Raw genomic sequence first — 27494 nt, 5'->3', positions numbered from 1 at the left:
CTCTGCTGGACCTTTATTTTACTTATAGCGCCTGGGAGCGCTCTATTTTGGTCCTCTAGCGCTTGAGAGCGCTGTATTTGGCATTTAGCGCAGGGAGCGCTGTAAATTGCCTTTTAGCGCTGAGGAGCGCTTTGCCTGCCTAGCGAGTGCCCACCTCGCTTATTTTGGTTAATTTGCCCCCTGGCAGGTGCCCACCCTGCCAGGGACCTTGCCGCTATATTTTAAGTTTACCTCGAGGGAGCCCACTCCTCGGTAAACTCATCCCCCGCCTACGAGTGCCTGGAACGGGCCGCCGCGCTGCCCGCGACGACCCGGAAGTGCAGGGCCCGTCGGCCAATCACAGCGCGGCCCCGGGGGAAGCGACCGGAAGTCCCGCCCCGCAGCCGCGACCTGGAAGTCAGGCAGGCCGGGGGCAGGAGCGAGGAAACCAGAAGCAGACGGGAGGCCACCCCGTGCTCCGGTGAGGGGAAAAGCCGGCGTCTTTCCTTGTCCCCCCCAGGCTCCCAAAGCGAGGGAGAGCCCGGGGGAGAAGTCTGAGGAGAGCCCCGGGACCAGCGGGAGAGACCCGCCTCCGCTGGAGACCAGCCGGTGAGTGTGGCCGTTCTGGAGGGAGGGGCGCCGGGACACATTGTCGGTGTCCGCCCCCCCCCCCCCTGCCGCCCTCGGCAGCGCGACCTCGCGCCCACGTGTTTAGAGCCTGAGAGAGGCTCTGGGGGCATTTTCTGTTGAAGCCTTGCGAGGCTCGATTGCCGGCACCGGGGCATTTGTTCTTAGAGCCTGCAGGGCTCTTGGGGGGCATTCTGGATTGAGTCCACGAAGGGCTCCGGCGGCCATTTGCGAGAGAGGGGGGCGTCGGGGCATATTGTCGGTGCCCGCCCCCCCCTGTGTGCTCGCCCCAACCAGTGGGGCATTTCTTTACGTAGAGCCTGCGAGGCTCTTGGCCAGCATTATTGCTTTGGGTCCCCAGAGCGAGGGACCCCCCAGCCCAGCGAGGCTGTACCTTTCTGTTGCTGGAGCCCTGAGAGGCTCAGCAGCCCCCCTTGCTGGTGAGAAAGCCTAAGAGAGGCTCACCAGTGCCACAGTGGTGGTTCTTTGAGCCCAGAGAGGCTCCAACTTTGCGCTAACTTTCCCTGCTCCAGTTGCCCAGCACTTTGTGGGCAACTGCCACGTTTAGGCCCTGACATTGGGACACCGGGACAGTCACAGGTGGTGACTGGTGAGTTTGGGGAAGTTGGTATTTGTTCTGCACCTCTGAATGTATTGTTTATGCGTCATGTGCCTTTACACCTCTGAATGAATGTTATGCATTGCATCATGTGTTTTCCTCTTACACCCCTACAGGTATTGTAATACATAGGTGGTTGTTTTCTCCCTAGTACAGGTGGTGCTAGCGAGGTCCTGGTTACCAGTAATTACTGGTTGTGCGCTCTATTGTTATATTGTGTGCTATTTTGTACTACATTCTATGTACTAAGTGCTATTTCTGAAAGTGCTACTTCTGATTCCTGACAGTGGTCCAGGTGGCCCTGTCTTGTAAATATCCCCTTGTAAATTCTGCCCGTGCCTCTGGCACATTGTAAAGTGTGTGTTTTATCTAATGTGTTTTGGTGTAATACAAAGGCTATTTTTATATAACCTTGTGTGGAGTTTCCTTTGTGGTGGGCCTTTGGTTGTTGTTGCTGGGGTGCGTGCGCAAATACTTAACTCACATCGCCTCCAAGTTTAGCCTTGCTGCTCGCGCCACGTTACCTAGAGGGTGAGTAGGGGTTATCTTGGCGTGTAACTCCCTTGCCCTGACTTGGGTGTGGTGGTCTCTGACTGACTTTGGCGAAAGCCCTGGCCAGCCGGGGATCCCATTTCCAACAGCCCTCTGCACAGGCGGCGATAGAGAGATATATAGAGCCCTATGCACAGGTGGCAATAGAGAGATACATAGATATCTATGCACAGGTGGCAATAGATATATAGAGCCCTCTGCACAGGCGGCGATAGAGAGATACATAGAGCCCTATGCACAGGTGGCGATAGAGAGATACATAGAGCCCTATGCACAGGTGGCGATATAGAGATACATAGAGCCCTCTGCACAGGCGGCGATAGAGAGATACATAGAGCCCTATGCACAGGTGGCGATAGAGAGATACATAGAGCCCTCTGCACAGGCGGCGATAGAGAGATACATAGAGCCCTATGCACAGGTGGCGATATAGAGATACATAGAGCCCTCTGCACAGGTGGCGATAGAGAGATACATAGAGCCCTCTGCACAGGCGGCGATAGAGAGATACATAGAGCCCTATGCACAGGCGGCGATAGATACATAGAGCCTTATGCACAGGTGGCGATAGATACATAGAGCCCTATGCACAGGTGGCGATAGATACATAGAGCCCTATGCACAGGTGGCGATAGATACATAGAGCCTTATGCACAGGTGGCGATAGATACATAGAGCCCTATGCACAGGCGGCGATAGAGAGATACATAGAGCCCTATGCACAGGCGGCGATAGATACATAGAGCCTTATGCACAGGCGGCGATAGATACATAGAGCCCTATCCACAGGCGGCGATAGATACATAGATCTCTATGCACAGGTGGCAATAGATATATAGAGTCCTCTGCACAGGCGGCGATAGAGAGATACATAGAGCCCTATGCACAGGTGGCGATAGAGAGATACAGAGAGCCCTATGCACAGGTGGCGATAGAGAGATACATAGAGCTCTATGCACAGGTGGCGATAGAGAGATACATAGAGCCCTATGCACAGGCGGCGATAGAGAGATACATAGAGCCCTATGCACAGGTGGCGATATAGAGATATATAGAGCCCTCTGCACAGGTGGCGATAGAGAGATACATAGAGCCCTATGCACAGGTGGCGATAGAGAGATACATAGAGCCCTATGCATAGGTGGCGATAGATACATAGAGCCCTCTGCACAGGCAGCGATAGAGAGATACATAGAGCCCTATGCATAGGTGGCGATAGAGAGATACATAGAGCCCTATGCACAGGTGGCGATAGATACATAGAGCCCTCTGCACAGGCAGCGATAGAGAGATACATAGAGCCCTATGCATAGGTGGCGATAGAGAGATACATAGAGCCCTATGCACAGGTGGCGATAGATATATAGAGCCCTATGCACAGGTGGCGATAGATACATAGAGCCCTATGCACAGGTGGCGATAGAGAGATACATAGAGCCCTATGCACAGGTGGCGATAGAGCGATACATAGAGCCCTATGCATAGATGGCGATAGAGAGATACATAGAGCCCTCTGCACAGGCGGCGATAGAGAGATACATAGAGCCCTATGCATAGGTGGCGATAGAGAGATACATAGAGCCCTCTGCACAGGTGGCGATAGAGAGATACATAGAGCCCTATGCACAGGTGGCGATAGAGAGATACATAGAGCCCTATGCACGGGCGGCGATAGAGAGATACATAGAGCCCTATGCACAGGCGGCGATAGAGAGATACATAGAGCCCTCTGCACAGGTGGCGATAGAGAGATACATAGAGCCCTCTGCACAGGTGGCAATAGAGAGATACATAGATATCTATGCACAGGTGGCAATAGATCTATAGAGCCCTCTGCACAGGCGGCGATAGAGAGATACATAGAGCCCTATGCACAGGTGGCGATATAGAGATACATAGAGCCCTCTGCCCAGGTGGCAATAGAGAGATACATAGAGCCCTATGCACAGGTGGCGATATAGAGATATATAGAGCCCTCTGCACAGGTGGCGATAGATACATAGAGCCCTATGCACAGGTGGCGATAGAGAGATACATAGAGCCCTATGCATAGGTGGCGATGGAGAGATACATAGAGCCCTATGCACAGGTGGCGATAGATATAAAGAGCCCTATGCACAGGTGGCGATAGAGAGATACAGAGAGCCCTATCCACAGGTGGCGATAGAGAGATACATAGAGCCCTATGCACAGGTGGCGATAGAGCGATACATAGAGCCCTCTGCACAGGTGGCGATAGAGAGATACATAGAGCCCTATGCACAGGTGGCGATAGAGAGATACATAGAGTCCTATGCATAGGTGGCGATAGAGAGATACATAGAGCCCTCTGCACAGGTGGCGATAGAGAGATACATAGAGCCCTATGCACAGGTGGAGATAGAGAGATACATAGAGCCCTATGCATAGGTGGCGATAGAGAGATACATAGAGCCCTATGCACAGGTGGCGATAGATATATAGAGCCCTATGCACAGGCGGCGATAGAGAGATACATAGAGCCCTCTGCACAGGTGGCGATAGAGAGATACATAGAGCCCTATGCATAGGTGGCGATAGAGAGATACATAGAGCCCTCTGCACAGGTGGCGATAGAGAGATACATAGAGCCCTCTGCACAGGTGGCGATAGAGAGATACATAGAGCCCTATGCACAGGTGGCGATAGATATATAGAGCCCTATGCACAGGCGGCGATAGAGAGATACAGAGAGCCCTATCCACAGGTGGCGATAGAGAGATACATAGAGCCCTCTGCACAGGCGGCGATAGAGAGATACATAGAGCCCTATGCACAGGTGGCGATAGAGAGATACATAGAGCCCTATGCACAGGTGGCGATAGAGAGATACATAGAGCCCTCTGCACAGGTGGCAATAGAGAGATACATAGATATCTATGCACAGGTGGCAATAGATATATAGAGCCCTCTGCACAGGCGGCGATAGAGAGATACATAGAGCCCTATGCACAGGTGGCGATATAGAGATACATAGAGCCCTCTGCACAGGCGGCGATAGAGAGATACATAGAGCCCCATGCACAGGTGGAGATAGAGAGATACATAGATATCTATGCACAGGTGGCAATAGATATATAGAGTCCTCCGCACAGGCGGCGATAGAGAGATACATAGAGCCTTATGCACATGTGGCGATAGAGAGATACATAGAGCCCTCTGCACAGGCGGCGATAGAGAGATACATAGAGCCCTATGCACAGGCGGCGATAGATACATAGAGCCTTATGCACAGGTGGCGATAGATACATAGAGCCCTATGCACAGGTGGCGATAGATACATAGAGCCCTATGCACAGGTGGCGATAGATACATAGAGCCTTATGCACATGTGGCGATAGATACATAGAGCCCTATGCACAGGCGGCGATAGAGAGATACATAGAGCCCTATGCACAGGCGGCGATAGATACATAGAGCCTTATGCACAGGCGGCGATAGATACATAGAGCCCTATCCACAGGCGGCGATAGATACATAGATCTCTATGCACAGGTGGCGATAGATACATAGAGCCCTATGCACAGGTGGCGATAGATACATAGAGCCCTATGCACGGGTGGCGATAGATACATAGAGCCTTATGCACAGGTAGCGATAGATACATAGAGCCCTATGCACAGGCAGGGAAAGAGAGATACATAGAGCCCTCTGCACAGGTGGCGATAGAGAGATACATAGAGCCCTATGCAGAGGTGGCGATAGATGCACAGATCTCTATGCACAGGCAGGGAAAGAGAGATGCATGTAGTCCTATGCACATAGCCCTAAACACCCAGGCCCAGTCTTGACCTGCTCTTCGGCTGATCTCGGGTGAGAATACTAACACTTCTCTTTATTTCTTATTCCAGAAAAGCTGAAGACATGCAAAATCATCTTTGTGGTCGGTGAGTACTGTGTGTGTTTGTGTGTGTGTGAATGCATGTGCCGCTGTGTGTGTGACTGCATATGCCGCTGTATGTGCTTGTGTGTGTGTGTGAATGCACATGCCACTGTGTGTTGGTGTGTGTGTGGTACAAAAGGGGGTGGTGATGGACGGAGCATCTGAACCAATCAAACACTCACGCCCAGTCAACAGATCTGGGTTTAATCCATCACCGTTCTTTAGCCCACTCTGCCACCCCAGTTCAGACATGGCTATATGCAAATCAGTCGGACCCTGTGCCTCATGGGAACAGTCCAGCCCGAACTGCCAAACCATGTCTTCCCTGGACCGGAAACAAGCATCCTGGGACCGGTTTCGGATTCATAATCCTCATCAGCCAGGCTATCTTGAATCCAGTGGCCAAGTGAATAAGGGCCTCACGTCTGAGCATACCCTGCCACACTTAGGGCGAACAAAGCGGTACAAAAGGGGGTGTGTGTGAATGCTTGTGCCGCTGTGTATTCTTGTGCACATGGCTTGCTTCCACATGTGAATGAGCAGTAGGGGGTGGACCATTGTCTGTGCGACCACCCCTGGCAGGAGGGTGTCCGCCCCTGAACTGGTGGTTTCCCCTGGCGGGCACAATTGTAGCCCTTGCATATTTTGGCCCCCCTCACATATTGGTGGCCTCTCCTCATATAATGGGGGCCATCCCTGAGATAATGGCAAACGTCCCTCACATAATGGTGGCCGACCCCGACATAATAAGGCCAGCCCTCACATAAAGATGGCCATCCCAGAGATGATGGTGGGCTTTCTCTTTTGGGGTTTGACCCCAGTTAGACTCTTCTAAATGCTCGAGAACCTTCGCTTTTTAGACTTGAATTTCATAACACAACGAATTCTTATTCTTTTCCCCCTTCAGGCCCCCTGGTGAGGGGGCCCTTTCACAAGAGAAACAACAGTTTTGGTAGCCATGGGTGAATTAACACTAGAATGAGGATCCAGGGTGACAACAACACCAGCGATAGGGGCACCTCTTCATCAAAGGAAACTCCACACAAGCTTAGGTATAAAAATAACCTTTGTATTACACCAAAACACATTAGATAAAACACACACTTTACAATGTGCCAACAGGCACGGGCAGAATTTACAGGGGATATGTACAAGACAGGGCCACCCGGACCACTGTCAGGAATCAGCACTTTTAGAACTTGAAATACTGTTAGAATTTCACTTAGAACATAGCATATAAAATCACTGTAGCACAAAAATAGCACACAACCAGTAACCACTGGTAACCAGGACCTCACTAGCACCACCTGTACTAGGAGAACAAACACCGGGTCTCCGCTTACCGGGTCTTGGGCGGCGAGGAGAGCAGCGCCTCTCCTCTCTCTGCGGCGGGGGCAGGCACCGGTAATGTGCCTCGGGCCCCCTCGGCCTCTCCTCCTCAGCTGCTACTGGGCCCGGGGCTCTCTTCTGGCCGGATGCCGCCTCCTCCTTCAGGCAGCGCGGGGCTCTCCGGCGAGAGACTGCCGGGCTCCCAGTACTTCCGGGTGCGCGTGGGGAAGCCCTCGAGGTCGGGCCAATCCCTGCGCGGCCCAGGAATGACGCTGCGGGAATCCTCGCGGCCCAGGGACCAATCCCAGCGCAAAGGGGGCGGGCGCAGCCCTCGGCTCAAAATCTCCCGGGCCGGCGGTGGTGACTTGTTCTGGGCAGTATCCGGGGTGAGCTCCCGTCCAGGGAGCGGCATATTCTCGGGGCAATGCCGGGTGGGCACAGGCTGGGAACGATAAAGCGCCCCCAGGTGCTTAACAAAAAAATAAAGCGCTCCCAGCGCTAGGGACAAGGTAGAGCGCTCCCAAGCGATATAGGGCAGATAAATCCAGCAAAAAGTCCTTGCAAGAAGGCAGCAAGATGAGGGGGGGGGGCAAGGCTGGGCCAGGGGCCAGCTCACTGGCCCCTCCAGGCAGGAAGGCAGTCCCAAGTGGCGGTTCCTCCTGGCGTCCAGCAGCAGCCCCCCTCAGTAAGATCAGGAAAGAGAACCAATTGTAAGGGGACACAGCCCCTTTTTATACATTGAAAACCTTTGTCTGAGGTGCAGGGTGGGGGAGAAACCAGTCGCAGCTGGTTTTGGAGCACCCTTGTTGTGCTCAACCACCCTTTCTATTCACTAGGGAGGCTAGGGTCATTAGACGCACCACAGGGGGCGGAGCCAGCATTGTGTGGGGAAAGCCCAGCCCTATTCAGGAACCAGGTGCAGCCCTCCCTCACATCACTCATGCTAATCTCACACTCACCACCGGGCAGACCCACACAGACTCTTGGAGCCAGGCTCCCCAGCCAGCTTCAGCCAATCACGCGCCAGCATACTTACTGCAAACGCACACCATTGTCTAGAAGTGGCAATTCCACACTAGACACATACATGCCGCATACATCATCTCGCAGCTTTCAGTCACATGAGTCCGCACATACCAGACTCGAGCCTGTACACCCCACGCATCAGGAACTACCAGTTATTTATCTGTGCTCAGTGCTCCTGCATAGCGCCTGGTATCGTTAGCTCTGTTTAATTTATTTATTTATGCTCAGTGCTCCCGCATAGCGCCTGGTATCGTTTGCTTTATTAATTTAATAATTTGTGCTCAGTGCCCCTGCATAACGGTAACATTATTTATTTATTTACGCGTGTACTGTATTTGGGCATTTAGAAGGAAGACTGTACCCCTGCTTTGGCTCGCGCTACCCTACCGCCATTTTGCTGTTGTTGTTGCTGTTTACCTGTCCCCGTGTCTCCTCCCCGCTCCCGCCTCCCAGCTGACCCTCCCACACACTAGCATCGCTTTGCAGGCCCCGTCCCCCTCTGCCTCTGTGACCGTCTGGATCCTGCACTCAGCGGTCGCTCCCACTCGCTCCCCCTCGAGCCCCGCCTGTCCAGAAAGTGCCTCAGAGATTTAATAGCGCCTGGTATCGTTCGCACTGAAGAAGTTATTTATCTGTGCTCAGTGCTCCTGCATAGCGCCTGGTATCGTTTGCTTTATTAATTTAATAATTTATGCTCAGTGCCCCTGCATAGCGGTAACATTATTTATTTATTTACGCGTGTACTGTATTTGGGCATTTAGAAGGAAGACTGTACCCCTGCTTTGGCTCGCGCTACCCTACCGCCCTTTTGCTGTTGTTGTTGCTGTTTACCTGTTCCCGTGTCTCCTCCCCGCTCCCGCCTCCCAGCTGACCCTCCCACGCTCCGCCCCCCCCACATTCCATTTATGGGCAGATGTTCCAACGCGCAGCGTCCACGCGCTGTGGCCGCGCCGAAGGTGCGCCAAAAGTAAGCCCGTCTACGCCCGTCCGCGCCTGGACCGCGCCCGGCGCCATATCCCCTGGTCCCCGAATCACCCACCCCTCTAGAGTCACATATGATGCCGCTACTCTCCTCGCCCTCAACACCGGACGCACTCCACTATGCTGCAAAGCCACACCAGGACGTATCCACGGTCCATTCGCCTGCCTCTCCTGCAAGTTCAACTGCTTCAGGACCCTCACCAAACACACATCCTCCAAAGACAACTCCGACTCTAACCGCCTAAATTGCATCCTGCTCAACACCCGCTCGGTCCACAGACACGCAACAGAACTATGGGACCTACTCGACTCTGCGTCACCTGACATCGCCTTCCTTACTGAAACATGGATGAACACATCATCTGCTCCCGACATCGCCATAGCCATACCTGACACCTACAAAATTATCCGAAAAGACCGCACCAATCAAACAGGATCGCCATCGTCCACAGAAACACCATCAAAGTCAAAACAAGCTCCGAAGACAATCTTGCAACCACAGAACATCTCCACTTCCAGATCCACACCGACCCCAGGACCACACTTAGAGGCACCCTCATTTACAGACCTCCAGGCACCCGCACTCAATTCAACGATGACATCACGGACTTCATCAGCCCACACGCCCTCGCCTCCGAGAACTACATTCTTCTAGGAGACCTCAACTACCACCTTGAAAACAAACACGACAACAACACCACCACCCTTCTGGACAACATGGCCAATCTAGGACTCAAACAACTCGTCAACACCCCCACTCACAAAGCCGGACACACGCTCGACCCTATCTTCACCTCCAGCAAGCACATCTCCTTCAACCGCGCTACACTCTCCACTGGACGGATCACAGTTGTGTTCACTTCAGCTACAAAACCACCCTGACCCACAACCGTCCACAACCCATTCCTCGGACAAACTGGAACAAAATCACCACCAACCAACTCCTCACATCACTCAGCCAAAACTCTCCCACGCTCTCTACGGACCCAGACCAAGCGGCCACCAATCTCAAACATTGGATTACCCTTAGTGCGGACGAATTAGCACCCCTGAAAAAGCACCAGAAGAAATCAGCCAGCAAAAAAGCTCCCTGGTTCAATGATGAACTTAAAAAATCCAAGAAGTTATGCCGCACCATAGAGAAGAATTGGAGAAAAAACCCAACCACCGACAACATGTCCACCCTCAAGGCAGCCACCCGCAAACACCACCAACTAATCCGATCCGCCAAGAAATCAGCATTCAAGGACCGTCTTGACAACAACACTCATAACAGCAAGGAACTCTTCAATATCGTCAAAGAATTCACCAACCCCACCGCAGCATCTAACGACATCACTCCCTCCCAAGACCTCTGCGATGCATTATCCTCCTTCTTCTACAACAAAATCGCCGACATCCACAACAGCTTCAAGATTTCTCCCAGCAACCAACCAGCCCCACCCCCTTCAGACCCTACTCCTTCAACTAACAACCTCAACGCCTGGAACCCAATCACCACTGAAGACACCATCCACCTCATGAACTCAATCCACTCTGGCTCGCCTTCTGACCCCTGTCCCCACCACATCTTCAACAAAGCGGACTCCATCATCGCTCCCCAACTCCGCGATGTCATCAACTGCTCTTTCATCTCTGCCACCTTTCCAGAAAGCTGGAAACACGCCGAACTCAACGCCCTTCTGAAGAAACCCACAGCGGACCCTTCAGAACTGAAAAACTACCGACCCATATCCCTCCTCCCTTTCCCGGCCAAAGTCATCGAGAAAGCCGTCAACAACCAACTCGCCACCTTCCTTGAATCCAACAACTCCCTTGATCCATCCCAAACCGGGTTTCGAACCAAACACAGCACCGAAACCGCCCTCATTGCAGCGACCGACGACATCCGAGCACTCCTGGACAACGGAGAAACAGTGGCCCTCATCCTACTCGACCTTTCCGCCGCTTTCGACACCGTCTGCCACAGCACCCTTATACATCGACTCAGCAACATCGGCATACAAGGAAAAGCCTTGGACTGGATCATCTCATTCCTCGCTGGGAGAACTCAAAGAGTCCGACTCCCCCCCTTCTACTCAGAGGCCACCAAAGTCATCTGCGGCGTACCTCAAGGATCCTCACTCAGTCCCACCCTCTTCAACGTCTACATGAGTCCTCTCGCCTCCATCGCGCGTCAACACAACCTCAACATCATCTCTTACGCCGACAACACCCAGCTTATCCTTTCCCTCACCAAAGACCCTAACACCGCCAAAACGAATCTTCACGAAGGCATGAAAGAAGTAGCCAAATGGATGAAACAGAGCCGCCTAAAACTCAACTCAGACAAAACGAAGGTGCTCATCCTAGGATCTTCCCCCTCAGCCTGGGACGACTCCTGGTGGCCCTCAGCTCTGGGCACAGCACCTACACCCACAGACCATGCATGTAACCTTGGCTTCATCCTCGACTCCTCTCTCTCGATGTCCAGACAAGTCAACGCCGTCTCGTCCTCCTGCTTCAACGTACTTCGCATCCTCAAAAAGATCTTCCGCTGGATCCCCCTCGAGACAAGAAAGACTGTCACCCACGCACTGGTCACGAGTCGACTGGATTATGGTAACACACTTTACGCCGGAATCACAACAAAATTACAGGAAAAACTCCAGCGCATCCAAAACGCGTCAGCGAGACTCATATTAGACATCCCGCGCCGAGATCACATCACCGGACACCTAAAAGACCTCCACTGGCTTCCCATCAACAAAAGAATTACTTTTCGCCTTATCACCCACGCACACAAGGCCCTCTACAATCTAGGATCCGAATGCCTCAACACTCGAATGTCCTTTTACAAACCCACCCGCCAACTAAGATCGTCCAATCAAGCCCTCGCCGCAGTTCCGCGCATCCGGAAATCCACCATGGGTGGCAGATCCTTCTCCTACCTGGCTGCCAAGACTTGGAACTCACTCCCCACCCACCTCCGCCTCAATCAGAACCACATATCCTTCAGAAAAGAATTGAAAACCTGGTTATTCGACAAATAATTGAACTCCTCCCCCTAGCGCCTTGAGACCCTCTGGGTGAGTAGTGCGCTATATAAATACATGAACTTGAACTTGAACCAGGGACACAAACATTCCCCATGCATTCCTATGGGAGGGCAGGCCTATCTCACCACACGCACTCAAAGTGCGCACGCACTTTCCACTGGGACACAGTGAAAGTGCGCAGAACCCAAAAATCACCATCACCAGGTCACCATTACAAGCAAAAAGTTTAGGGGTGAACCTGCCAGAAGGGCCAAGTCCAACAGGCCTCGTGGAAGAGAAAGGTACATTGTCACCTCCTCAGTGGCCTCGTGGACGATAAAGGTACATTGTCACCTCCTCAGTGGCCTTGCGGAAGAGAAAGGTACATTCTCACCTCCTCAGTGGCCTCTCTGAAGAGAAGGGTACATTGTCACCTCAGTGGCCTCTCTGAAGAGAAGGGTACATTGTCAAACTCCTCATTGTCCTCACGGAAGATAAAGGTACATTGTCACCTCCTCAGTCACCTCATGGAAGAGAAAGGTACATTGTCACCTTGTCAGTGGCCTCGTGGAAGAGAAAGGTACATTGTCACCTTGTCAGTGGCCTCGCTGAGGCGAAAGGTACATTGTCACCTCCTCAGTCACCTCATGGAAGAGAAAGGTACATTGTCACCTCCTCAGTCACCTCGCAGAAGAGAAAGGTACATTGTCACCTCCTCAGTGGCCTCTCTGAAAAGAAGGGTACATTGTCAAACTCCTCAGTGGCCTCATGGAAGAGAAAGGTACATTTACACCTCCTCTGTGGCCTCACGGAGGAGAAAGGTACATTGTCAACTCCTCAGTGGCCTTGCGGAAGAGAAAGGTCTATTGTCACTTCCTCAGTGGCCTCGCGGAGGAGAACGGTACATTGTCAACTCCTCAGTGGCCTCGCGGAAGAGAAATGTACACTGTCACCTCCTTAGTGGCCTCTCTGAAGAGAAAGGTACGTTGTCACCTCTTCATGGCCTCGTGGAAGAGAAAGGTATATGTCACCTTCTCAGTGGCCTCTCTGAAGAGAAGGGTACATTGTTACTTCCTCAGTGGCCTTACGTAAGAGAAAGTTACATTTTTACCTCCTCAGTGGCCTCTCAGAAGAGAAGGGTACATTCTCAAACTCCTCAGTGGCCTCTTTGAAGAAAAGAGTGCATTCTCACCGCCGTAGTGGCTTCTCTGAAGAGAAAGGTACATTGTCAACCTCCTCAGTGGCCTAACAGAAGAGAAAGGTACATTGTTACCTCCTCAGAGGCCTCGCGGAAGAGAAAGGGTCATTGTCACCTCCTCTGTGGCCTCGCGGAACAGAAAGGTACATTGTCACCTCCTCAGTGGCCTCGTGGAAGAGAAAGGTACATTGTCACCTTGTCAGTGGCCTCGCTGAGGCGAAAGGTACATTGTCACCTCCTCAGTCGCCTCATGGAAGAGAAAGGTACATTGTCACCTCCTCAGTCACCTCGCGGAAGAGAAAAGTACATTGTCACCTCCTCAGTGGCCTCTCTGAAAAGAAGGGTACATTGTCAAACTCCTCAGTGGCCTCATGTAAGAGAAAGGTACATTTACACCTCCTCAGTGGCCTCACGGAGGAGAAAGGTACATTGTCAACTCCTCAGTGGCCTCGCGGAAGAGAAAGGTCTATTGTCACTTCCTCAGTGGCCTCGCGGAGGAGAACGGTTCATTGTCAACTCCTCAGTGGCCTCGCGGAAGAGAAATGTACACTGTCAACTCCTTAGTGGCCTCTCTGAAGAGAAAGGTACGTTGTCACCTCCTCAGTGGCCTCGCGGAAGAGAAATGTACACTGTCAACTCCTTAGTGGCCTCTCTGAAGAGAAGGGTACATTGTTACTTCCTCAGTGGCCTTACGTTAGAGAAAGTTACATTTTTACCTCCTCAGTGGCCTCTCAGAAGAGAAGGGTACATTCTCACCCTCCTCAGTGGCCTCTTTGAAGAGAAGAGTGCATTCTCACCGCCTTAGTGGCTTCTCTGAAGAGAAAGGTACATTGTCAACCTCCTCAGTGGCCTAACAGAAGAGAAAGGTACATTGTTACCTCCTCAGTGGCCTCGCGGAAGAGAAAGGGTCATTGTCACCTCCTCTGTGGCCTCGTGGAAGAGAAAGGTACATTGTCACCTTGTCAGTCACCTCGCGGAAGACAAAAGTACATTGTCACCTCCTCAGTGGCCTCTCTGAGGAGATGGGTACATTGTCAACCTCCTCAGTGTCCTCACGGAAGAGAAAGGTACATTATCACCTCCTCAGTGGCCTCATGGAGGAGAAAGGTACATTATCACCTCCTCAGTGGCCTCATGGAGGAGAAAGGTACATTGTCACCTTCTCAGTCTCCTCGTGGAAGAGAAATGTACATTGTCACCTTCTCAGTCACCTCGCGGAAGAGAAACGTACATCTTCACCTCCTCAGTGGCCTCGCAGAAGAGAAAGGGTCATTGTCACCTCCTTAGTGGCCTCTCTAAAGAGAAAGGTACATTGTCACCTCTTCAGTCACCTCGCGGAAGAGAAACGTACATTTTCACCTCCTCAGTGGCCTCGCAGAAGAGAAAGGGTCATTGTCACCTCCTTAGTGGCCTCTCTGAAGAGAAAGGTACATTGTCACCTCCTCAGTGGCCCCCCGGAAGAGAAAGGAACATTGTCACCTCCTCAGTGGCCTCTCTGAAGAAAAGGGTACATTGTCACCTTCTCAGTGGCCTCTCTGAAGAGAAAGGTACATTGTCAACTCCTCAGTGGCCCCGCGGAAGAGAAAGGTACATTGTCACCTCTTCAGTCACCTCGCGGAAGAGAAACGAACATTTTCACCTCCTCAGTGGCCTCGCAGAAGAGAAAGGGTCATTGTCACCTCCTTAGTGGCCTCTCTGAAGAGAAAGGTACATTGTCACCTCCTCAGTGGCCCCCCGGAAGAGAAAGGAACATTGTCACCTCCTCAGTGGCCTCTCTGAAGAAAAGGGTACATTGTCACCTTCTCAGTGGCCTCTCTGAAGAGAAAGGTACATTGTCAACTCCTCAGTGGCCCCGCGGAAGAGAAAGGTACATTGTCACCTCTTCAGTCACCTCGCGGAAGAGAAACGAACATTTTCACCTCCTCAGTGGCCTCGCAGAAGAGAAAGGGTCATTGTCACCTCCTCAGTGGCCCCCCGGAAGAGAAAGGTACATTGTCAACTCCTCAGTGGCCCCGCGGAAGAGAAAGGTACATTGTCACCTCCTCAGTGGCCTCTCTGAAGAAAAGGGTACATTGTCACCTTCTCAGTGGCCTCTCTGAAGAGAAAGGTACATTGTCAACTCCTCAGTGGCCCCGCGGACGAGAAAGGTACATTATCACCTTCTCAGTGGCCTCTCTGAAGAGAAGGGTACATTGTCACCTCCTCAGTGGCCTCGCAGAAGAGAAAGCGTCATTGTCACCTCCTCATTGGCCTCTCTGAAGAGAAAGGTACATTGGCACCTCCTCAGTGGCCTTGCAGAAGAGAAAGGAACATTGTCACCTCCTCAGTCGCCCTGTGGAAGAGAAAGGTACATTGTCACCTCCTTAATGGCATCTCTTAAGAAAAGGGTACATTTGAGACGCTGTCCTATAAATACCCGCTTCAGCGAGACGCCGTCTGTGCCATCAACTCCCGCTTCAGCGAGTCGCCGTCTGTCCCATTAACGCCTGCTTCAGCGAGACGCCGTCCGTCCCATCAACTCCGGTTCAGTGAGACGCCGTCTGTCCCATCAACTCCGGTTCAGCGAGACGCCGTCTGTCCCATCAACTCCCGCTTTAGCAAGACGTCGTCTGTCCCATCAACGCCCGCTTCAGCGAGACGCCGTCTGTCCCGTCAACTCCCGCTTCAGCGAGACGCCGTCTGTCCCATCAACGCCCGCTTTAGCAAGACGTCGTCTGTCCCATCAACGCCCGCTTCAGCGAGACGCCGTTTGTCCCGTCAACTCCCGCTTCAGCGAGACGCCGTCTGTCATATCAACGCCCGCTTCAGCGAGATGCCGTCCGTCTTATCACCGCCCGCTTCAGTGAGACGCCGTCTGTCCCATCAACTCCCGCTTTAGCAAGACGCCGTCTGTCCCATCAACTCCCGCTTTAGCAAGACGTCGTCTGTCCCATCAACGCCCGCTTCAGCGAGACGCCGTCTGTCCCGTCAACTCCCGCTTCAGCGAGACGCCATCCGTCCCATCAACTCCCACTTCAGCGAGACGCCGTCCATCTCATCACCGCCCACTTCAGCGAGACGCCGTCTGTCCCATCAACTCCGGTTCAGTGAGACGCCGTCTGTCCCATCAACTCCGGTTCAGTGAGACTCCGTCTGTCCCATCAACTCCCGCTTCAGCGAGACGCCGTCCGTCCCATCAACGCCCGCTTCAGGGAGACGCCGTCTGTCCCATCAACTCCCGCTTCAGCGAGACGTCGTCCGTCCCATCAACGCCCGTTTCAGGGAGACGCCGTCTGTCCCATCAACTCCGGTTCAGCGAGACGTCGTCTGTCCCATCAACTCCCGCTTCAGTGAGACGCCGTCTGTCCCATCAACTCCCGCTTCAGCGAGACGTCGTCCGTCCCATCAACGCCCGCTTCAGGGAGACGCCGTCTGTCCCATCAACGCCCGCTTCAGTGAGACGCCGTCTGTCCCATCAACTCCCGCTTCAGCGAGACGCCGTCTGACCCATCAACTCCGGTTCAGCGAGACGCCGTCTGTCCCATCAACTCCGGTTCAGTGAGACGCCGTCCGTCCCATCAACTCCGCTTCAGCGAGACGCCGTCTGTCCCATCAACTCCCGCTTCAGCGAGACGCCGTCTGTCCCATCAACTCCCGCTTCAGCGAGACGCCGTCTGTCCCATCCACCTAACAGGCCTGCGGTCGCAGATCCGTAGGGTTCTGTGATGCACATGTACTTGGGCTGACGAATCCTGCCTCAGTTCCCTGATACCGTCTTCGTATGCAATCTGATACGCCACTACACACAGCCCAGGATGTCTGAAAAAGCCGGCTATCACACACGTCTTGAATTCATTTTTGTTCTTTTAGAAATCGACAATCCTCTAAGTGCTCCTTCGAGAGGTCCAATGTCAGAGACGCTCCCGCTGACCCATCAACCTTTCCTGACAAATCTTCACTAACAGGTCGTCTTTCCTTGAAGTGCAAATGAAACTTGTTGGCAGGTTTGCTAACATTTGGCTCAATGCAGCGCAGGGAGAAGGCTCGCTGCGCTGCATCAAGTGGAAAGGGCAGGGTGCGCCATAGTTACTAAGAAGTGGTGCATTCCTGCTCTCGTGTGGCGCTGGCGCACTTGTGTCTGCGCCAGTGCAGATACCCTTGCACCACGGCTGCACGGGCGCCTGCGTTACCATCCTGCACATAAACAATGCTCTGAGGCTTTTTGCTCTATGAGTTCTGAAGAATGCAGGACACGTAACATGAGGAAAAAACAGTGAGAAATTAACATATTTGTCCTTGTTGCGCCTCTCCTGGGAAGCTGCAGCATGTTGACACATTTCAAGGATTACTCGTGTTAGTAAATGTGGGGCTGCGTCAACAAACATGGGCAGATTTGTGGGACACCTACCCTCCACACATGAAACACGTACACGCCACACGGAACACGTTCACTCCACACATGGAACACATACACACCACACATGGAACACGTACACTCCACACATGGAACACGTACACACCACACATGGAACACGTACACTCCACACATGGAACACGTACACACCACACATGGAACATGTACACTCCACACATGGAACACATACACTCCACACATGGAACACATACACTCCACACATGGAACACGTACACCCCACACATGGAACACGTACACTCCTACATGGAACACCTACACTACACACATAGAACATGTACACTCCACACATGGAACACGTACACTAGACACATGGAACACGTACACTCCACACATGGAACACGTACACTCCACACATGGAACACGTACACACCACACATGGAACACCTACACTCCACACATGGAACACATACACTCCACACATGGAACACGTACACCCCACACATGGAACACGTACACTCCACACATGGAACACATTCACTCCACACATGGAACACGTACACTCCACACATGGAACACCTACACTCCACACATAGAACATGTACACTCCACACATGGAACACGTACACTAGACACATGGAACACCCACCTTCCACACATGGAACACATACACTCCACACATGGAACACATACACTCCACACGTGGAACACGTACCCTCCACACATGAAACACGTACACGCCACACATGGAACACCTCCACTCCACACATGGAACACATACACGCCACACGGAACACGTACACTCACACATGGAACACATACACCCCACACATGGAACACCTACACTACACACATGGAACATGTACACTCCACACATGGAACACGTACACTCCACACATGGAACACGTACACTCCACACATGGAAAACGGACACTTCACACATGGAACACCTACACTCTACACATGGAACACGTACACTCCACACAAGGAACATGTACACTCCACACATGGAACACATACACTCCACACATGGAACATGTACACTACACACATGGAACACGTACACTCTACACATGGAACACGTACACTCCACACATGGAACACGTACACTCCACACATGGAACACGTACACTCCACACATGGAACACGTACACTCCACACATGGAACACCTACACTCTACACATGGAACACGTACACTCCACACAAGGAACACGTACACTCCACACATGGAACACATACACTCCACACATGGAACACATACACTCCACACATGGAACACGTACACACCACACATGGAACACCTACACTCTACACATGGAACACGTACACTCCACACATGGAACACGTACACTCCACACATGGAACACATACACTCCACACATGGAACACGTACACTCCACACATGGAACACGTACACTCCACACATGGAACACCTACACTCTACACATGGAACACGTACACTCCACACATAGAACACGTACACTCCACACATGGAACACGTACACTCCACACATGGAACACCTACACTCTACACATGGAACATGTACACTCCACACATGGAACACGTACACTCCACACATGGAACACCTACACTCCACACATGAACACCTACACTCCACACATGGAACACGTACACCCCACACATGGAACACGTACACCCCACACATGGAACACGTACACTCCACACATGGAACATGTACACTCCACACATGGAACACCTACACTCCACACATGAACACCTACACTCCACACATGGAACACGTACACTCCTCCACACATGGAACACGTACACACCACACATGGAACACCTACACTCTACACATGGAACACGTACACTCCACACATGGAACACGTACACTCCACACATGGAACACATACACTCCACACATGGAACACGTACACTCCACACATGGAACACGTACACTCCACACATGGAACACCTACACTCTACACATGGAACACGTACACTCCACACATAGAACACGTACACTCCATACATGGAACACGTACACTCCACACATGGAACACCTACACTCTACACATGGAACATGTACACTCCACACATGGAACACGTACACTCCACACATGGAACACCTACACTCCACACATGAACACCTACACTCCACACATGGAACACGTACACCCCACACATGGAACACGTACACCCCACACATGGAACACGTACACTCCACACATGGAACATGTACACTCCACACATGGAACACCTACACTCCACACATGAACACCTACACTCCACACATGGAACACGTACACTCCTCCACACATGGAACACGTACACTCCACACATGGAACATGTACACTCCACACATGGAACACCTACACTCCACACATGAACACCTACACTCCACACATGGAACACGTACACCCCACACATGGAACAGCTACACTCCACACATGGAACACGTACACTCCACACATGGAACAGCTACACTCCACACATGGAATACGTACACTGCACACATGGAACGCGTACTCTGCACACATGGAACAGCTACACTCCACACATGGAACACGTACACTCCACACATGGAACACGTACACTCCACACATGGAACACGTACACTCCACACATGGAACATGTACACTCCACACATGGAAACCTTCCCTACACAGAGGAATGCAAGGATGCAACATGCGTCGCCCTGCGCTGCTCCAGATTCAGTAAGCCACGCAGAGCCATGCCGTGTGGCTTTGTGTGACAGTAAGTCTGACGTAAGGGCTTGCATCGCATTACATGACACAATGACGACACAGGCCCTTAGTGACGCTGGGCCCCAGTTTCATCCCTGTCTGCAGTGTACTTAGGTTTATGGGGGTGGAAGCAGTCTACTGCTGCACAACACCTTGCATACCGAACGGCGTTCTCTCATTGGTTGGCCATCTATCGACGATACAACAGCGCATCTAAAATTGTTTACAGACCTGTCCGGCCCAAACTACTCTCAGCTACTTGGGATAAAAAATATATCCATGTGAAACTCTGTTCATTGCACCAACAACTCATTCCTGTCAAACCGAAGGTTGTCTTTGATGTGTTCATTGGCATGGTCAGTGCTGTGGTATGGTCAGTGCTGTTGCAGGGTCAGTGCTGTGGCAGGGTCAGTGTTGTTGCATGGTCAGTGCTGTTGCATGGTGAGTGCTGTGGCATGGTCAGTGTTGTGGCATGGTCAGTGCTGCGGTATGGTCAGTGCTGTGGCATGGTCAGTGCTGTTGCAGGGTCAGTGCTGTTGCAGGGTCAGGGCTGTGACAGGGTCAGTGCTGTGGCAGGGTCAGTGCTGTGGCATGGTCAGTGCTGTGGTATGGTCAGTGCTGTGGTATGGTCAGTGCTGTTGCAGGGTCAGTGTTGTTGCATGGTCAGTGCTGTTGCATGGTCAGTGTTGTGGCAGGGACAGTGCTGTGGCAGGGACAGTGCTGTGGCAGGGTCAGTGCTGTGGCAGGGTCAGTGATGTGGCAGAGTCGGTGCTGTGGCAGGGTCAGTGCCGTGGCAGGGTCAGTGATGTGGCATGGTCAGTGCTCTGGCATGGTCAGTGCTGTGGGATGGTCAGTGCTGTGGTATGGTCAGTGCTGTGGCATGGTCAGTGCTGTGGCAGGGTCAGTGCTGTGGCAGGGCCAGTGCTGTGGCATGGTCAGGGTTGTGGCAGGGTCAGTGCTGTGGCATGGTCAGGGCTGTGGCAGGGTCAGGGCTGTGTCAGGGTCAGTGCTGTGGCATGGTCAGTGCTGTGGCAGGGTGTTGGACTTTGGCCCTTAGGGCAGGTTCACCCCTAGACTTTTTGCTTGAAATGGTGACCTGGAGATGGTGATTTTTGGATACTGCGCACTTTCACTGTGTCCCAGTGGAAAGTGCGTGCGCACTCTGAGTGCATGTGCTGAGCTAGGCCTGCCCGCCCATAGGAATGCATTGGGGATTGTATGTGTCCCTGGTAGTTCCTGATGCGTGGGGTGTACAGGCTTGAGTCTGGTATGTGTGAACTCGTGAGAGTGAATGCTGCGAGATGGTGTATGCAGCATGTATGTGTCTAGTAGCGAAGCGCCATTTCTAGACATGGCTGTACGTGTGCTGTGAGAGTGCTGACGCATGATTGGCTGGAGCTGGCTGGCATGCCAGGCTCCAGGAAGTCTGGATGGGTCTGCCCGGTGGTGAGTGGGAGATTAGCATGAGTGATGTGTGGGAGGAGTGTACCTGTGTCCTGGATGGGCTGGGTTTTCCCCACACAATGCTGGCTCCGCCCCCCTGTGGTGTGACTGATGACCCAAGCCCTGCCAGTGAATAGAATGGGTGGTTGGGCCATCAAGAGTGCTCCAGAACCAGCTGCGACTGGTTCTGCCCCCACCCTGCACCTAAAGACAAAGGGAAAAGGTGTATAAAAGAGGGGCTATGACCCCATGAAAATGTTCTTGTTTGCTGCTTGAATCTGCCAGGGGCGTGCTGCTGCTTGGGCTCAGGGATGGCTTGCCTCCCTGAGCCCTGCCCAGCCCCTGGCTTGCTGATGGACCCCTGAAGGACTTGCTGTTGCCCTAGCACCTGGGAGCGCTTTGGATTTCCCCTGTAGCGCTTGGGAGCGCTTTGTTGCCCCTCTAGCGCTGGGAGCGCTGTATTTGCCGTGGTAGCGCTTGGGAGCACTTTTTGCACAGCCGGTGCCCACCCGGCATTTGCCCGTCTGATTTGCTGATTTCGAAGCCCCTGGCGAGTGCCCACCTCGCCAGGGACCGTGCCGCTATTGTCATGGCCATAGCGAGAGCCCACCTCGCCTTATATTTAAAATAGAAGGTTCACCGCCGCAGCCCGGAGTGTTTTGAAAACGTTGCCGGGCCGCTGCCAAGTGCGACCCGGAAGTGCCCGCCTCCCTGCTCGGGGCCGCGCTGTCATTGGCGGACACCCGAGGCAGGAAGCCAGGCAAGCTGCAGCGTGACGGGGCCAGGCGGAGAAGCAGGAAGCAGCCTGCACGTCCTGCCGAGGCTCCCGAGTGACAGGAGAGCCCCGGACCTCTGCCAGCCGCCGGTGAAAAAGATGCTGCTGTCCGGAGGAGCCCCCACCAGAGGAAAGAGACCGGTGAGTGGGGCTCTGATCGAGGCGGTTAGGGGTGTGTGTCGGGCACGCTTTCGGTGCCGCCCCCGTGACCTGGGCCCTGTCCTCCCTTTCTGCTGCCCCAGCAGGGCAGCGCTTGGTGTTCAGAGTCCCCCGAGAGGGACTCCAACGGAGTTAGAACACTTTGGGCGGCCCCGGTTGGCAGAGGGCCGCCCCGACTACCTGGGGCATTACTTGCTTCAAGAGCCCCGAGAGGCTCCGGGGGTAGTGTTGATCCTGAGCCCACGGAGGCTCCAACCAAGGGGCATATCTCTATTTAGAGCCCTAAGAGGCTCTGGGCGCCCATTGTTCTCGAGTCCCCCAGAGGGGGGACTCCCACCAAAAAGGGGCCACAGTTGTATTCAGAGCCCAGTGAGGCTCTTGAGAGACAGTCAGTTGGGCAGAGCCTGCGAGGCTCCAGCGTTGGCCCATTTTTGATGTTGCACCAGTTGCCCAGCACTTTGTGGGCAACTGCCACGTTTAGGCCCTGACCTTGGGACACAGGGACCGCCACAGGTGGTGGCTAATGTGGATTTTGCGCTATTGTGTCTCCTTTTCTTACACCTCTGAATGGGTAGTTTATTCATCATGTGTTCTCTTGTGCTGCACCTCTGAATGTGTTTTTATGCGTCATGTGCTTTGCTTTTACACCGCTGAATGTAGGTTCTGCATCATGTGTTTCCTTCCCCTGCACCTCTGAATGTGTTTTTTTGCGTCATGTGCCTTTACACCTCTGAATGAATGTCATGCATTGCATCATGTGTATGTTCTTACACCCCTACAGGTATTGTGATACATAGGTGGTTGTTTTCTCCCTAGTGCAGGTGGTGCTAGTGAGGTCCTGTTACCAGTAGTTACTGGTTGTGTGCTATTTTGTGCTGAAGTAAATTTATATTCTACCTTCTAAGTGCTATTTCTGAAAGTGCTACTTCTGATTCCTGACAGTGGTCCAGGTGGCCCTGTCTTGTACATATCCCCTGTAAATTCTGCCCGTGCCTCTGGCACATTGTAAAGTGTGTGTTTTATCTAATGTGTTTTGGTGTAATACAAAGGCTATTTTTATATAACCTTGTGTGGAGTTTCCTTTGTGGTGGGCCTTTGGTTGTTGTTGCTGGGGTGCGTGCGCGAATACTTAGCCTACATCGCCTCCAAGTTTAGCCTTGCTGCTCGCGCCACGTTACCTAGAGGGTGAGTAGGGGTTATCTTGGCGTGTAACTCCCTTGCCCTGACTTGGGGGTGGTGGTCTCTGACTGACTTTGGCGAAAGCCCTGGCCAGCCGGGGATCCCATTTCCAACATTGGCGGCAAGCGGTGGGATAAGGATTTGTGTTTGCGTTGTACCTTAGTAGCAGCTGGCTGCACCACAAAACTCTGCATTTTAGATAAAAACATTTTGGGGATTATTGTATGGAGTTTGCTAAAAATGTCATTTCTGTGGAAATGTGTTTATTGTGCACTTTGAGTTAGGTGTCCCTAGCTCGGGAGGGTAGATCATCCCCCTAAGTGCAGTGTGTTTTCTGGATTCACCAGAAGGGTGGGATCCAGTGGTGGCAGCATAAGTGTGTCCAGTGCATGTGTCCCCCGTCCCTGCCCTGGAGTAATGGTACCTGTGTCAAGTGTGGTCAGGTTGAGAAGTCAGGGGTGGTAGAAACTGCCTTACCAGTCTGGGGAGGGGTGTGTGTGGACGAATGGTGTGTGGCACTGGACGTGTTTGTGAGTTCTCTGGATGGGGAGCTTGCTGAATGCTAGTTTTGCTCAGATATTCAAGTCCTGTGTGTTGAACTTTTCCCAAGAACGTCTGCAGATAGTGGAGCCTGCTTTTTGATTTCTGTGGTCTGTTGAGAGACAGAATTTTGGAGTTGGTAATGTTCTGGGAGGAGAGAGGCATAGGGGATGGAGTGATTCCAAAAGGAGTGTCTGAGGTGTCTTCCAGCCCAGCGTGGTGGAAGAGGTTCAGTGTAGCCCAGCTAGGTCTCGGTGTAGGGGCTCACATCCTGTCTCAAGAGGAGAAGGAGTGGGTGGGACTGCATGTCTCCAGGTGCCCGAAACCCAGTGTCAGGGCCTGGAATGTTTCTGAAGGGAACATCAGGTCGGGGGCCTAGGCTGTACCAATAGGTCATTTGAGGAGGATCTTCCAGAGTGTCTGGAGAACGTGGAACCTCTGTAACCAGGGTTCCAGTAGTTCTGGTGTCTGGCAGTACCGCTCCAGTTGGGAGGGTGCAGAAGTCCAGATGGAGGGGTGCGAGGGGGATAGGTTCCCCAGTGGAAGAACCAGTGGGTCAGGGGCCAACCAGAAGGGTTGTGTCGCCAGGGAGTGACCATGGTGATGCCACTTCTGTCCTGAGTGTCAGGCAGACTTGTACACGACACATTAGTTGTGTCACCCTCAAGGAAGTCCTGGTGCGCCAGGCATCTGACCAAAGGGTACGTCCCTCGGTTGGGGAGCCAGTAGCCGGTGTTTCCGGATCTGGACGTCAGGGCAACTGTATGTAGTGTCCTGAAGTTACAAGAGGGAACTCCTGCCTGATGAGAAGGAACCGGGTAAGCTGTATGGGGTATTGACCTGCAGTGGTTGCCTTGCTGCTGAAGGAGGAGAGAAAGTCTTAGATTTTTGTTTCCAACTTGTAGAAGTCCTGGTGCGCCAGGCATCTAACCAAAGGGTAGCGTCCCTAGGTTAGGGAGCCAGGTTCAGGTGTTGCCTGTCCTGGACGGCAGGGCGACTGTAGCCAGTGTCCTGGCCGGTTTGTCTTCTAGGGGTACCCCTGTGAACACAGGTGGGGATCATCTTAAGTGAAGAGACCCTGTGTTTCCCAGAAGGGGTGGTACAGGCCTAGCAGGGATCTTTAGGGTTCTTGGCTGAGTGTTGTGGTACTACCCTGAGAGCAGGTGGGGCCTACCTTAAGTGGAGGGACCCTGTTCTACAATGGGAGGGTGCAGAACTCTGGAAGGGGGTCAGAGGAAGTCTGACCCCTGTGCATACGGTGAATTTGAATCCCAGGTGGTAAACCAGTTAAGGGAGCTGTGACTCAGTCATGACCACCCTGGTGTCCTGTAGGCACCGCACTGAGCAACGTCACCATCGAGCAACGCCGCCTCTGCGCTCACCGACGTCGTCTCGACACCGTCAACGAGCCATAGGATGCACCGCAACTGGGGGGCACCGCGGCGTGCAACGCCTCGCTACACCGTTCTGGTGGTGGTCTGACTGTGGTAACTGCTGCTGAGGAAGACAGGTCCTAAACTGGTGGGAGAGTTGTGTTATGGAGGGTGCTTCAGAAATAGAGGTAGGGTGGGGCATTCCTGCCCGTGACCTCTGGTCAGCGTGAGGGTTCGGACCCTAGGTTGAAGGATCAGTGGTAGTTTGGAACTAGACTGAGAAAGGGAGTGGAGAATGGCTATTGTAGGCCAGGGGTTACTACCCCCCACTCTGTGGATGGGCATGGACCAGTGGTATCTGGGTGGCCTAGGGCCTGGTCCTGGCCGTGGACAGCTTGGGAGTACCAGTGGGGTAGCCCAGTTGGTCCAGACAGTGTGTTTAGAAGGAATCCCATGGGTTCACCGTGGCGTAGAACAGGAGGGTGTCCCTGCAGTGGCGGGCCTGCGTCCGTGTTCTATCGCCCCAAGCAGGGAAGTCCATCACGGTGGTGATTGGTCTCCCCTGCGTTTTGGCTGGAAGGGGGTTATGTTGGACTTTGGCCCTTAGGGCAGGTTCACCCCTAGACTTTTTGCTTGAAATGGTGACCTGGAGATGGTGATTTTTGGATACTGCGCACTTTCACTGTGTCCCAGTGGAAAGTGCGTGCGCACTCTGAGTGCATGTGCTGAGCTAGGCCTGCCCGCCCATAGGAATGCATTGGGGATTGTATGTGTCCCTGGTAGTTCCTGATGCGTGGGGTGTACAGGCTTGAGTCTGGTATGTGTGAACTCGTGAGAGTGAATGCTGCGAGATGGTGTATGCAGCATGTATGTGTCTAGTAGCGAAGCGCCATTTCTAGACATGGCTGTACGTGTGCTGTGAGAGTGCTGACGCATGATTGGCTGGAGCTGGCTGGCATGCCAGGCTCCAGGAAGTCTGGATGGGTCTGCCCGGTGGTGAGTGGGAGATTAGCATGAGTGATGTGTGGGAGGAGTGTACCTGTGTCCTGGATGGGCTGGGTTTTCCCCACACAATGCTGGCTCCGCCCCCCTGTGGTGTGACTGATGACCCAAGCCCTGCCAGTGAATAGAATGGGTGGTTGGGCCATCAAGAGTGCTCCAGAACCAGCTGCGACTGGTTCTGCCCCCACCCTGCACCTAAAGACAAAGGGAAAAGGTGTATAAAAGAGGGGCTATGACCCCATGAAAATGTTCTTGTTTGCTGCTTGAATCTGCCAGGGGCGTGCTGCTGCTTGGGCTCAGGGATGGCTTGCCTCCCTGAGCCCTGCCCAGCCCCTGGCTTGCTGATGGACCCCTGAAGGACTTGCTGTTGCCCTAGCACCTGGGAGCGCTTTGGATTTCCCCTGTAGCGCTTGGGAGCGCTTTGTTGCCCCTCTAGCGCTGGGAGCGCTGTATTTGCCGTGGTAGCGCTTGGGAGCACTTTTTGCACAGCCGGTGCCCACCCGGCATTTGCCCGTCTGATTTGCTGATTTCGAAGCCCCTGGCGAGTGCCCACCTCGCCAGGGACCGTGCCGCTATTGTCATGGCCATAGCGAGAGCCCACCTCGCCTTATATTTAAAATAGAAGGTTCACCGCCGCAGCCCGGAGTGTTTTGAAAACGTTGCCGGGCCGCTGCCAAGTGCGACCCGGAAGTGCCCGCCTCCCTGCTCGGGGCCGCGCTGTCATTGGCGG

At 53.1% G+C, this 27494-nt stretch overlaps 1 protein-coding gene across 3 annotated transcripts in view; it reads left to right on the top strand.

The window, feature by feature from the left end:
- Nucleotides 1–27494, top strand: part of AK1 (adenylate kinase 1) — a 126025-nt gene that overhangs the window by 65741 nt on the left and 32790 nt on the right. For all 3 annotated transcript variants that reach the window (XM_078646666.1, XM_078646668.1, XM_078646667.1), the window contains one exon: nucleotides 5647–5682. In XM_078646666.1, coding sequence (XP_078502792.1) covers nucleotides 5647–5682 — 36 coding nt within the window. The remainder of the gene's footprint in view (nucleotides 1–5646; nucleotides 5683–27494) is intronic.

Source organism: Lissotriton helveticus, chromosome 5_2 (genome assembly GCF_964261635.1).
Source record: "Lissotriton helveticus chromosome 5_2, aLisHel1.1, whole genome shotgun sequence".
In the NCBI taxonomy this organism is placed as follows: Eukaryota; Metazoa; Chordata; class Amphibia; order Caudata; family Salamandridae; genus Lissotriton; species Lissotriton helveticus.
This window is presented reverse-complemented; position numbering and strand designations above follow the sequence as displayed.